The sequence below is a fragment of the Macaca thibetana genome, chromosome 1, assembly GCF_024542745.1.
Source record: "Macaca thibetana thibetana isolate TM-01 chromosome 1, ASM2454274v1, whole genome shotgun sequence".
Taxonomy (NCBI): Eukaryota; Metazoa; Chordata; class Mammalia; order Primates; family Cercopithecidae; genus Macaca; species Macaca thibetana.
In genome coordinates this window covers 164,972,701-164,986,315 of record NC_065578.1, presented here as the reverse complement: position 1 = coordinate 164,986,315, position 13,615 = coordinate 164,972,701, and the positions used below count along the sequence as shown (strand labels likewise).

The window sequence follows — 13,615 nt, the reverse complement described above, 5'->3', positions numbered from 1 at the left end:
TGGCCAGAATGTAGTCTCATGAACCTATCTAGCTGCAAGGAAGGCTGGAAAAGAAAGTCTTCATTCAGCTGGCCGTGTGCCCAGCTAAACTTCTGTTACTATGGAACACAACTTGAACCATCTAGAAACAAACAAGAATAACTGAATGAGAAAAACAAAAGCTATTTATTCGAGCTTGCTGTAGCAAGGGAGTCAGCCAATCATCACTTGCATCTTGGCAGAGAATTGAAAACAGACAAAGGAATGAAAGGTTTATAGCGGGAAGAAAAGGGAAGCCTTTGGGTATGCCCTGATGGGAGACTGCTGACATAGAGAAGCTATAGACCAGCTGACTAGAAACAGGGTGTCCTTGTGATTGGTTAGGAGTACATATTTGGCTTTCTCTGGTTGGTCCTAGTTAGAAGCAGGGACAAAATTAGGGAAGCTGTCAGTTGTTATTCAATTGTTATAGAAGTTACTGTTTGGCTTCCTAGATTGTCACTAGAGAAAGCAGTCTGGCTTCCTGCAAGTCTAACTTATAGCACGCTGACTTCCTGTGTTGTTTAGTGTAGATAAAGAGTTGATTTCCTGGGCAGGTAGGAAAGATTGATATGTGGTTGGATATATGTACATACATTAGTACATATGTCTTTAAGTAGATGGATGGATATGTGTACATGCATTAGTACATATGTCTTTAAAAAGTATACATATAAACATACTATATATTACTTAACCATCATAATAAAACTATGTGACAGGTATTACTGACCCAATTGTATTTATATGGTCCTTCCTTTTTCTCCCTCATTCCCATGTCCCAGAAATAATCTCTAACCGTTACGTGCATAAAACCTTCCCAACTTTACTTACTATCTTTATACCCATTTAAATATAAAAATATATACTGATACACATATTCTTTCTCAGACACATCACGATTTATTTTATTACTTTGTTAATAGATAGTTGGATTGTTTTCATTTTTATTCTTACAGAGAAATCTCAAGTACAAAGCCTTATCTACATCAATACAACTATATCTATACATACTCCATTGTCTATTTCTATTACATAGATTCGTATACATATTGCCGAGTAAGAGTATACACATTTTAAATAATAGCTATTGCCAAATTAGTCCCTTAAATAGTTAATACCAATTTGTAGCTTTTAAAAAATATCTCTATATTTTATTTTTTTATTTATTAGACATTTACTGTGTGCCAGGTACATGGTTTATGGCTTTTTGGAACTCGTCATCTAGTGGGATAATCAGGCATTTGACTAATACTAATGTAAAACTGTATACCTGCAGTTGTAATAAGTTATATAAAGGAAAAGTGCGGGTTATAAGGGATGATTATAACAGGACCTCTGAAACTACACTGGTGAATTCAGATGGCAATTAAAGGATTTTAATCAGTTGTCCTAGTTATTTAATCTTAATGATTGAGCCAGTTTCTACATCAATAAAGTTGGGTCAGTAATACCTGCCTTACAGTGTTATTATGATGGTTAAATAATATAATATGTAGTATGTTTATATATATATTTTGAAGACATATGTACAAATGTATGTACACATACCCATCCATCTATCTGTGTCTTTATGCATGTATGATATCTCATAGGTATTCACATTTTCTTTATTCCATTTAAACCTCTGATCACTACGCTTCTAGCCTCCTTGCATCATACAAATCTACTCTTTTCTACTCTTCAAAGTTGTCTTTATTCCTCCAGTTTTACAGAGTATTTAAAAGTCACTAGACAGGAGCACCCTCACCTTCCCATGACTGAACCTGCTAGACCTACTTGTGTCTGTTACTGTTCTCTCCTCCTTCTCTCCTGTTACCATATTCTTGTTAGATAGGAGGGATTGTTATGTTTCCCTCCACCTGGGTTCTCTACCCTTTCTCTGCCTGTATTCTCAGAAATCTTAATTCCTATCATTATCTGTTCCCAGTCCTAGATTCATAACCATTGTGCACTTCTGAGTTCCTTCTCTCATCATTTAAATATGCTCAGGTCACTGTTATTTTAAACATATTTACATGTATATACATGCACACACACCTGTTCCCCATTCATTCATTCATTCAAGAAACTTATTTTCCAGTGGAGAAGTCAAATGCTAAAAGCAAGTAGAATATATGATATGCCAGATGTTAATAAATCAATTAAGAAAAATTAAAGAAAGAAAAGCAATAAGGATTTTAGAGGAGGTGTGTTGCTATTTTATTTTATTTATTTAATTAATTTTTTTGAGATGGAATCTCACTCTGTCGCCCAGGCGGGAATGCAGTGGTGCAATCTCGGCTCACTGCAACCTCTGCCTCCCAGGTTCAAGCAATTCTCCTGTCTCTCTGCCTTCCTAGTAGCTAGGACTACAGGCGTGCACCACCACACCCGGCTAATTTTTGTATTTTTAGTAGAGACGGGGTTTCACCATATTGGTCAAGGTGATCTCGAACTTTGACCTCAGGTGATCCACCTGCCTCAGCCTCCCAAAGTGCTAGGATTACAGGTGTGAGCCACTGTACCCAGCCTGTGTTGTTATGTTAAGTAAGATAATCTCAGAAGACACTCTTAAGTCCTACCACCCTCACCTCTGCCTGCTTTTTCCTTCAATTACTACCCTAGTTCTTTTTTTTCCATCACAGTCAGACACTTACTCCTGACTCTCTTTCCAACCTACCACACATAATAGCTCTTTAATGACCTCTATCATGAAAGCCAAAGGACTTTGTCCAGTCTTCATTCTGCTTCATCTCTCAGCAGCATTTGGCCCTGCTTTTCATACCCTTCTTCCTAAAACACTTCTCCACCGGCTTATTGAGTCCCACAGTGTCTTGATTTTCTTCCTACCTCTCTGGAGACTATCATTTTTCTTAACTGAGTCATTCTCTTCTTCCTGGCCTTTAATGATGGAATTTTAAGTTTCAGTCCTTGACTTTTTTTTTTTTTTAGTTCTGACTCACATTATAGCTGATCTCATTCATACCTGTGTATTCAGTTACTGTCTATACTCTTGTTGACTTCCAATTTTTTATCTTTAGCATGGAGCACTCTCTAAATTCTGACTCTATATTGGCTCAATATGCCTGTAAACAAATTCCTTACAGACTACCCATCCTCCCATATTCCCTAACTCGAGGCCTGGCACCAATTTATCTAGTTGTGCACTCTGGAAACCAGGATTCTTTTTTGACATTTCACTCTCCCTTACCTCTTCTTTTCAATCTCACCAGATTCTGTTTATTTTTCCTTCTAAATCCATTCAAATTTCTTCACCTGGCTCCCTTTCCATTTCTCTCCCTATCATCTCTCATTTGGAGAGAAAGAGAGCTTTTTAACTGTCTCCCAGTATCCAGCACCCATTCCTTAAATCCGTTTCTCCATCAGTCTTTAAGACGTTAGAGGGGAGAGAAACAAAGCAAAAGGAAAACCTCCTTTCAATCAAATCTTTCTAGGTTTTCACTTTAAGGGTAAAGACTAAAATGTTTGGCAAGATTCAGCAAGCCTTGTGTTCTATAGAAGATACGCTCCCTCAGAGAGGATCAGAGTCCGTTTTGTGTATTGACATATCCCAAGTGCCTAGAGCAGTGCCTGGCACAGAGCTTGTGCTCAGCATATATTTGCTATAGAATCTAACTCCTGCTCTTGCTGTGGCATATTGGCCTTTCATTTCCTTGAATGTGATTTTATTTTACCTGGGATGCTCTTCTCCATTCTTGGCTGACTTTATTTCTGCTTGTACTTCAGTTCTTAGGTATCACTTCCTCAAGCATTTTCCTTTCACTCATAGAGTACTTTATGGTGTAAGTGCTCCCAGAGTGCCCTTCCTACATAAGACTTAGTAATATAATCATGCATTTATGTGTGTAATTATTTTATTGGTGTTTGTATTTCCCATTAGACTTAAATTTCTTTTGAGCACAGAGACCATGCTGGCTTTTCTTGCCTGGCTGTCTTCAGTTCCTAGCTCATAGTACCAACTTCGATAAATATGTAGTGAATAGATGTATAGAAGTTGGTTGTTTTACTTCTATTACACTTCTCTGTTCCAGGGCTCAGTAGATAACATGGGTGGTTGTATAATTGTCACAACAATTTCCTGCTGCTTTATGCTCTGGTCTCATAGAGAGTTGCTGTGATATTCAGTGTATTTTTTTACGGGAGTGGGGTTGGGTAGTTAAGAAATTCTAAAATTGTTTTCTGAACATGCTTATTAGTTCTGTAAGCAGTTCTTTATAAGATAGATTATATCAGGAAAAAAATCATAGGAACAACTTTTGTGAAGGAATAGAACAGTGGCTTAAAGCTTTGTAAAGGACAGCAGTGAATGCTTGAATTGTAATGAACATGATTCATTTCTTTTTAGTGAGTAATATTGTAAATCATTGTGCATCATAGCAATGTATTTCATTCTCTCAAGTCTTCAGCTTAATTGGGGTAGAAGAGGAAATATAGCTTCTGGTCTGTATTCCAGAAATGAACCTCTGGATAGCATTGCATCAAAGATTTTTACAAGTAAATAATTAATTGGTTCAGAGCAGACTGACAAATATAATTAAGCAATTTATAGTTGAAATATTCAGTATTTCTCTAATTAGTGACAAAGGAATACCTGAGGCTGTGGTCAGATGAAATACTTCCCAGATGAGTTTTAGGATAAAAGGAAATCTAGAATTTTTCATCATAATTTCTTCATTATCAGCAATCAGAATTTTAAAGGAAAATCGACCTTACAAAACAGATTTCAGTTAAATTGTGATGTATATGCCATATATTTTCTTTATTGTAGTTAAATTGGACACATACATGCTCCATTTTGTAGTATGTCTTATTATACTGTTTATTTCTCTATTCTAATGTCAAGAAACATATTTGGTGATGAAGACCCAGTGTAGAGGAAATTAATCTCAAAAATATATAAATAAGAAGATTTTAAAATTTCAACTTGTCAATAGAAATGTTACTGAAACATATTTTAAATTTTCATGGTTCATTTCACAATATATACTTCATTCATTGAACTATTTGTAAGTACGTGTATTTATAACTACCTATTGGTAAGTCAATTTGAGACAAATAGAAGAAACTATAAATGTGTGTACTTAATATTATATATTTTTAAAAATTGTTTCGCCAGAATATCAATGAAATAAAATGTAACCTAATAAATATTTTGAGAAGAAACTCAGAGGTTTGTTATCTGCCAAGAGAATGTCATACCATATCACAGTGGCTAAGGAGGAAATGAGTATTATTCTTATAAATATTTTTTAGTTAAATATGCAATACAAATAATTTAAATGGATGTCTGTTTTCTGCCAGGAGTTTGGCACTGCGCAAAATAAATAAATAAGACCATCGTTTCTTATTTCTAGGATATTTAGGTATAGGCTATCTTCTTAGATTGCTGACTTTGTGTTTTCTACCTTGTTACCACCTGTAGGTCATTCCTTCTAAATTTGCTAGGAGCCTTAAAACTCCTTTTGTTTATATATACATAAAATTAATTTTACATATTGATTTTTCATGTGTTTACAGTTGTATTTTGTATTAATTTTTTATTGCTTCATAGCAAATTACCACAAATTTAGCAGCTTTAAGCAACACAAATTTATTAACTCTAGATTCCTGTGGATCAGGATTAGTGGGTTCTCTGCTGAAGGTCTTAGAAAATTGAAATCAAGGTGCCATCTGGGGCTGTGAGCTCACTGAGGTTCAGGGTCTTACTCCATGTTCACTGGTTTTTGGGGGAATTCAGTTCCTTGAAGTTGTATGGCTAAAGTTCCTGTTTCCCTCCTGGTTGTCAGCTGGGGGTATCCTTAGGTTCTTGAGGCTGCTGGCCGTTTTCTGCCCCATTTGTCTCCACAACCTGCCATTGTGTTCCCTTAAGATCAGCAGGAGAATTTCTCTGGGTTCAGATCTCTCTTGACGTTTTTGAATGGCTCACCCAATTAGGTCACGACTACTCAGGCTAATGTCTTTCTTGATTAACTCAAAGTCAGCTGATTAGGGACCTTAATTACATCTGCAAAATCCCTTCTATATAACATCATATAAAATGGGAAGAGTAATTAATAATATTCACATGTCCTACTCACATTCAAGAGAATGGGATTATATAACAGGACTTGAGAATTTAGGGGAGTGATGTACATCTTAGAATTCTGCTTATGGCAGACATTAATATATTAGCTAAATGTCAACCATGTTTTGGAGATAACTGTTATTTTCAAATATTGTAACTCAAAAATCTTGTTCACCTACTTGGTTTGGCTGTTTTTACATTTGCAGACACATTTTTATTTGTATTTATCCAAATGTGGAGGTTGTATTGGAAATAAAATCACTTTGAAATGTCTTTTACACTCTTGGCCTTTGGATCCTTAAAGCAATAAAGGTTTCCCAGCAGTCCCATCTCTCTTTGATAACTCTGATTTATTGTTTACCAGGATACCTACACTTTCCATTTCAGCATCTGGACAAAGTGTATAGCCCATGTCAGACAATTATGAGAACTGCCAGTGATTCCAAATGCAGTTTCTCACTAAGACTTTTGTATAAGATCGTCATCTGTCTTATATTTCATTTTAGAATTATTCTGAAGTCCTACAAGTTAGTAGCGCTATCTGAAAAAAAGCTACACAGGATTGAATATTCTTTTATATATATAAATTAAAAATATACATTTTATATATATACACACACATAGATATATTTACTTAGGTACCTATATAATATATGTACATCTATGTGTCTATATCTGTATAAATTTTTGTCTACATATGGTATGTATATATAGGTGTGTTATATAGAATTTTTTTAAAGAGCAATGTTACTGATAAAATATCACTTGTGTTTTCCTTGATACTTAAGTAGTTTGAAATTGAAGCAGTATAGAACTTAGAGATTTTAGGAAATTGAACACTTTATACCATGAAATGACCATTATTTAATTCTGTGAGCATAAATAAAAGGTGGTGTATGAACTTTGATCTTTGTTTGCTTGGAAAAAATTGAAGATAATTTTGAAGGAGCTTATTGCTCCTTACAGTTGAAGATGATAGTGATATAAAACTCCCTTTTGTAAACCATGAAATAGCATCGCGAGCAGTAATTTTGGTAACTGTAGACACTGAAGTAAAGATAAGGGTTCAGACACCATTATGTTAAGCATCTTAATTTCTCTCCTTTAGATTTCAATTGAGATACTTTTACTGTTCTGCTGTGTTTTCTTTGTTCATTATGAAAATTAAAATATCTCTTCAACTCTTACAGTTGTCTAGTATAACATAGCAAGAAAGAATTTATTAAAGAGGGAAATATTTCTGTTTCTCTTTGTGACCTTCTTTGTCTCCTCTAAGACTGACCGACTATTCTTTTTAATCTCACTTTATCACTAGTACTCTGATGCAATAGAGAAAACATTTTAAGTATTTCCAAGTATTTTCTTATCAGTTTTAGTAATGTGGAAACTTCTCTTAAGAATTATTCACATGGCAGCAATGCAGGGACCATTCTTTGTAGTAATTCTATTGCATTTGTGTGTTTTTATTGTTGATCTTTTAGTTTTTTAATATTCTAAATAAGTTCCTTGATATTGATGTACCGGTTTTCAGGAGGCAACTGTTTTGGGGAAGTTTTGTGACTTTATGAGTACTTATTTTTCTTGTTTGCTAAATAATTTAAGAGGATTTTTTCCCCTCAAGGTGTAATTGCTCCCGAAAAATATTTTCTGTTTCACATTTTCTACCCTAAGATGAAATATATTTTTGGCTTGCATTAATAACCTGCATAATTTTAACTTTTGGGAATCAATTGATTATATTTATATTCTATTATAATCTAAAAACAGCTTAGCACTCTTAATAGATTTTCAAACATTACAGGAAAAGACAAAGACTGGTAGACCTTGGATAAGAAGATAAAAAGATGCTAGTGATAAGTATTCTCAGTGATCTCATGACTGTAAGGCCCATTCTACTTTACACCTTCTAATGCAACTTAAGGTATCTGAATTTTATTCAGTGTGCCAAGAGAGAAAATACTTATGCACTGTAAATTAGTATTACATGCCAAAATTTTAATTTTATATAATTTCCCACAATTGTATATAGCAAATATTTGTAAAGTTTAGTTTGTTGATAACTCATTGTACCTTCCAAAGAAAAATGTTTCCATAGAAAGATTAATTAAAAAATCACACTTAGAACTGCCCATTACACTTCCAGAAGCATCCTTTTTCATCACCCAGTATCTGTGCATTTGATTCTTTGAAATAACCACGACAAAATATAGTCTTAAAAATTGCATTATAATTGCAATGCTGTGTTTGGGAACATCCCCTCTGATGGTAAATATTTGACCTAATTACAAGCTTATAGCAAAGAACTCCTTGTCATCTCATGTTAAGACCTTTTATAGTATTAAATGGACCAGTAGGAATCTCTGAGTTTTTTTGTTGTTACTAATTGGATATATGAAGGATAAGGCATACCAGGAAACTATTATTTTTAAGTATGAAATGTGCCAAACAGACATTTATTATTTCTGTTTCATTTGAAACTAAGACTGTAGACCCACAAATTATATTTCAGAAGTGGTGGAGACTTCATAGATCATCTCCAAACTAGGAAGCTGAGACCCATCAAGGTTAAATGATTTGTTCAAGGTCACACAACCAGTTACTGTCAAACCTTATAATCAAGTCTATTATTATAAGATGGATATGGATTGTGTTAGTGGCACATTTAAACATTTGACAACACTCCAAGCAGGAAATGCTTCCTTATATTTAACATAAATCACTTACTTCCTCTTACTAGATACTTGAAAGAAATGGAGAGCAGCTGGTGCCTGTAATTCCAGTTCTCTTATAACTTCATTATTTCTCATCATTTAATTAACATTTTTCCTAATCCTCTTCAAACACACCTTGCACACCAGGATTGCATTTTGTTTTGTTTTGTTTTTTATAGTTTTTAAACACAGCAGTACATTTCTAAAGGATGCTTAGTGTATGATTCTCTGGATTGGCTACACAATTGCAAGTCCCTTTGTTAAATATTAAAAATTTTTAAAACGGCAGTAACAGGGCTTTAAACCAAGTGCCAGACCTGCATAATACAGGTTTCCTGCCCATGAAGCTGACCCTAATAGTTCCAGATATTTTGCCTGAAATTTTCTTTTTTAAAGATTAACATGTCAAACTGTATGCTTAAATGTTTTGATATGCCACAGAGAATAATAATTTTTTTGTAAAATAAGATCGTTTTCTATTCTTTCTCTGTTGATGAGGTTATGCTGGGTAATATCATTGAAGCTTTTCCTGAGATTTCTTGAGGAAGAATATTATAATTCTATAACTCAGAAGTAAACAGTGTATATTCTACTTGGAGTTGTAATGTCTAGAATGCAGGAACCAAGTTACCCAATGGAGTTCAAAAATAGTGCTTAGATATTCAGTATCCACTATGTAATTGGATTTGATCTTGGTTGTTTAATTTGTAATAGGGTGTTTGGAGTTTAATAATTTTAAAAAGAGTGTATCTATTAAGATGTGACTATTTTCCCAAAATCTTTGAAAGGAAACAGCTTGGATCAGCTGTAGCTCTTTTTATATTAATATAAATCACTTAGATGGTGATGCAGATGGGTTTTACCAGATAATGCTGAATTTCACCTAAGTGAAATGTTGGTAATCTTACACATAAGTCAGAAATAATATAATCTGATGTTTGTATATACATACATTTTGTATGTAAATTGATTAACTTTTTGTCACATCTGATTTTTCTATTTGAATAATATCCAGTATTTATTTGGATAATTTTGATAACAGTAGAAAAGGTGCTTTTAAAGTAACTAGTATTTGAAGATGTGCATAGAGAAAAGACTAGCCTACTTAAAAAAAAAAAGACTAAACAAAATTATGTCCAAATTATCAGGTGTATATGGGTGTTGATTTTTGCCTGCCCATAAATTTTTGGATACTTTATTTTCAACTACAAAAAAAGTTGCAATTCTATTTCATAGCATAAATATGGTAAAAGCACCCTGTCACATATTCTTTCATTTTCTTATAAATATTTATATTAGTTCCAACTTTTAGATGTATTGGTTACATTATTTATTGCTATATCAAAAACTTGCTATATAACAAATATATGTACATTTTTACTTTTTACATGTTGGCATTAGATTTTTTTTTTTTTAATCAGAGCTAACCATTTATATAGAGCTGCCTTTTTTCAAGGGAAAACAGGATTTTCAAACAATAATGCTCATTGGCTAGATGATTAACTTTTAAGAAGATATGTGTTTATTAGAATAAATTTTAAGAGAAGGTTGTTCTTTCTTTTTTTTTATTTCTTTGGCTTTATAGAAGTTCCTATTTTGTAGTGCTAATATACATTTTACCCATAGTAAAAAGAATTCAAATTTTCTTTGCCTTTTTGCCGTTCATCCTCTTTTAAGAGATAGCCAACAGTGCCACCATCAGAACAGACAGGCTCTTCTCATTTTAGGTGTTGGTTTTCTCGAAAAACAAAAAAAACAAAACCCAAAAAACCCTATACTTAAGGAATGGTTTAAAAACCACATATGTTTAAGCAGACATTTATTAAAAATAATGAGAGATACTAATGGCATAATGAAACTGCCTTTATTTTATGAAAAAATCAAATTCATGTTATTCTTCAAAGGCCTATAACTAATTTGGATACTTAACTCTTACCAGGTCATTCTGAGTAGTAGTATATTGAATTCAGCTTATTGTCATCAGTTTTAACTTGTAAGCTACAGTCTCAAAGAATACAAAAACATGAAAATAATCAGATCATCTTGGTCCGGTAATGTCTTCCCTATTGTGCAATTTGGGGGCAATTTTTAAATTATGCCTTTTCTTTTAGACTTGATTTCTTTTTTATAATGGTATTTAAAAAGTAAACTTCCAACTACATTATAATTATGATGATTTCAAAATCTGTATTAAAGCATAAAAATTTGTTTTCATAGTCTGATATGTACATGATATGGTATATTTATTTTTGAATGAAAAGAAACCTGGTCCCCATCCTCCTGTTGACATCAAACAGTCCTCTGATATGCTAATCCAGCATCAGGGAGAGCACATATATACAGGGTTTATTTGGATTCATTCCAAGTCTGAAAGAAAATTATGTGTAAAGAACTGATTTTGCAGCATTACCCCCTTTGAATGAAAACTGATGTTGACACAGTCTGCAATTAAAAAGACATAGTCTTGAAACATGATATGGGAGGTTTCTAACATTTTAGTAAGACCCTGATTTGCTTTTTAATTACCTGGTCATCTAATTGTTTTTTATTCTTTGGGATATAATGTTACTGATGTAATAGCTATTGAAATTGCTAATAAATTTATTTCTGTAGTATGTGTTATAAGAAAGATTAACCTAAGATTATTAGCTTTTCCTTAAAGATTTATCCTTTGGTTCATACATTGAGTACATGTGAGACAGTAGATATAATTTTTTGCTCAGTATGAAGTAGGGATATCAGCGAATTTCCTGTACTGTTTTTCCATTCAGCCTGCCCTCAGCTGGTCACTGGTGTAAAAACTGAAAGGTAGCTGTTTTAGAATTTTCTCAAGTATAGTTCCTCCATATTCAATAACAAAAAATCAATTTAGTTGGACTTCTCAAAATATCTTTGGATATCTTTGGATAAATTGCATTAAAATACATATTTAAATTTTAATATATATATTTTAAAACAGTTAAAATTATTAGAAAATTTTATGAAAACCAATTAAAATGCAGTATTCATGTTGGTTATTTATAAGTATTGTTAAATGGGAAACCACTTGCATTTTGTTTTTGAAAAATAATTTTTATGTATTGAATCTTTGTAAGTCTTACAAAGCTAAGAACTTTGTCCTTGAAGTAGTATATTATTAGTGTAGTCTTCTAGCAGATTTATTGTAGAAAAAATGAGCATAAATAAGTACCTCTGGTTTTACAATTATTGTAGTATTTGCCCTCTTATGTGCAAGGACCTCTCTCCTAAGTAGCCTGTTGGTGCTGTCAGCTTTTTGCCTGGGCATTCCTGTAAGGTTTTTCTTCCGTGGAGTTTAGTTTCATTCATTCAAAGCAGAGTACAAGTTTGACTTGCATTGTACAGTAGAAATATTCATGAAAACTTTCTACATAAATTCCTTTTATTTATTTAACTTTTAATAAATTGTGATATTTCAAATCACCAGGGTGGTTCAGTATTTAAAAGGAATTCTGTAGTGAAACCTTCTGCCAGGAGAAGAATTGTCTTTTAATGAATGTAATTACCTACAGGTATCTAGACTTTTTTATTCTGGCTCTTCTTAAAATCAAATTTGACATCTTCCTTTTAAGACAAGAAATTGTTTTAGATGTTAATTTTTTTAAATAGTGGGACGTCACAAAAATGTACCGTTACACAGTTTCCGCCAACCTTAGTTATAATAGGAAAAAACTTAAGCCATTATGTCAGATAAAATTCTTGGAATCATTTCAGTATAAAGATCATATGCTTTTCAGCTGATAATGGTAGATAAAATTAGGTGTTTTTCTGACTTACAGATTTTTTTCCTATCAGAATCCAGTCTTGAGAAATTTTAGATTTTATAATTCTTATTTTTAATTTTCAAAAAGCATTTTAAGAAGCAAAAGAGGCTAATTCCTGAAAGAACTGTTTGGAAGTACTTTGTTCAGCTTTGCAGTGCATTGGAACACATGCATTCTCGAAGAGTCATGCATAGAGGTAAGATAAAATCATTAAGAACTTTTAATCTTGTTTTAAATGATATAAGTTCTTTAAAGTAAATGTCTTCCAGTCATTACATAATACCATACTTTTTTAGGTAATTATTTTCAAATTATAATTGTGCTAGAATGTTAAACCTTTAAATAAAGCACTACTTGATTTTAAATAAGAATGTAAATTAATCTGCTTGACTCTTATGAGCATCTTACAAACCAGTAAGATGCTGTTGGTAAAGAGAAGACAGCAATCAAATATATTTAAGGAAGAGTTTTTTGTTTCTTCAATTAAACAATGTATATCATAACCACTTAGATTTTTAATATTCAGTATTAGCTCAGCATTCTTATCAGTCAAGTGGTTGAGCAGAGTATGTTAAGATTACATCAATGAGTAATTGATCCACTGATACTGAAGTGTGAAAAATTTTATTACAATTCATTTATGCAATTAAGATTTTTAAAGCCATCTAAGTAAATAATTATATGCCTAATAGTGTTGTGGTTTTATATTTTATGCAAATCTACCAATACGTTAATCTTTAGTAAGATATTTTATTTAAAATTGATATCAAAAGGACACGTGTATTTTGTACTTTAAATTTCACAGGTTTTTTGAGAATGGAAAACAAAATGCATTTGAAATAGAAATTAATAATCACATTCATCATAGTACATTGATGATTAGCTGTCTATCAGAGAATCGAGAACTTCTAGGTATTAGGATATATCAGAATTATTCAAAATAAACTAATTGGTCCATAATTCAAACTTTCATGATTAAAATAAATTTTAAATTCTATCATGAAAAGTAGTTCTTAATTCCTTTAAAATTTCTAAAA

At 32.4% G+C, this 13,615-nt stretch overlaps 1 protein-coding gene across 3 annotated transcripts in view; it reads left to right on the top strand.

Moving 5' to 3' along the window:
* The window catches only part of NEK7 (NIMA related kinase 7), a 144,188-nt gene that overhangs the window by 92,474 nt on the left and 38,099 nt on the right, over positions 1-13,615 (top strand). For all 3 annotated transcript variants that reach the window (XM_050765348.1, XM_050765340.1, XM_050765357.1), the window contains one exon: positions 12,666-12,774. In XM_050765348.1, coding sequence (XP_050621305.1) covers positions 12,666-12,774 — 109 coding nt within the window. The remainder of the gene's footprint in view (positions 1-12,665; positions 12,775-13,615) is intronic.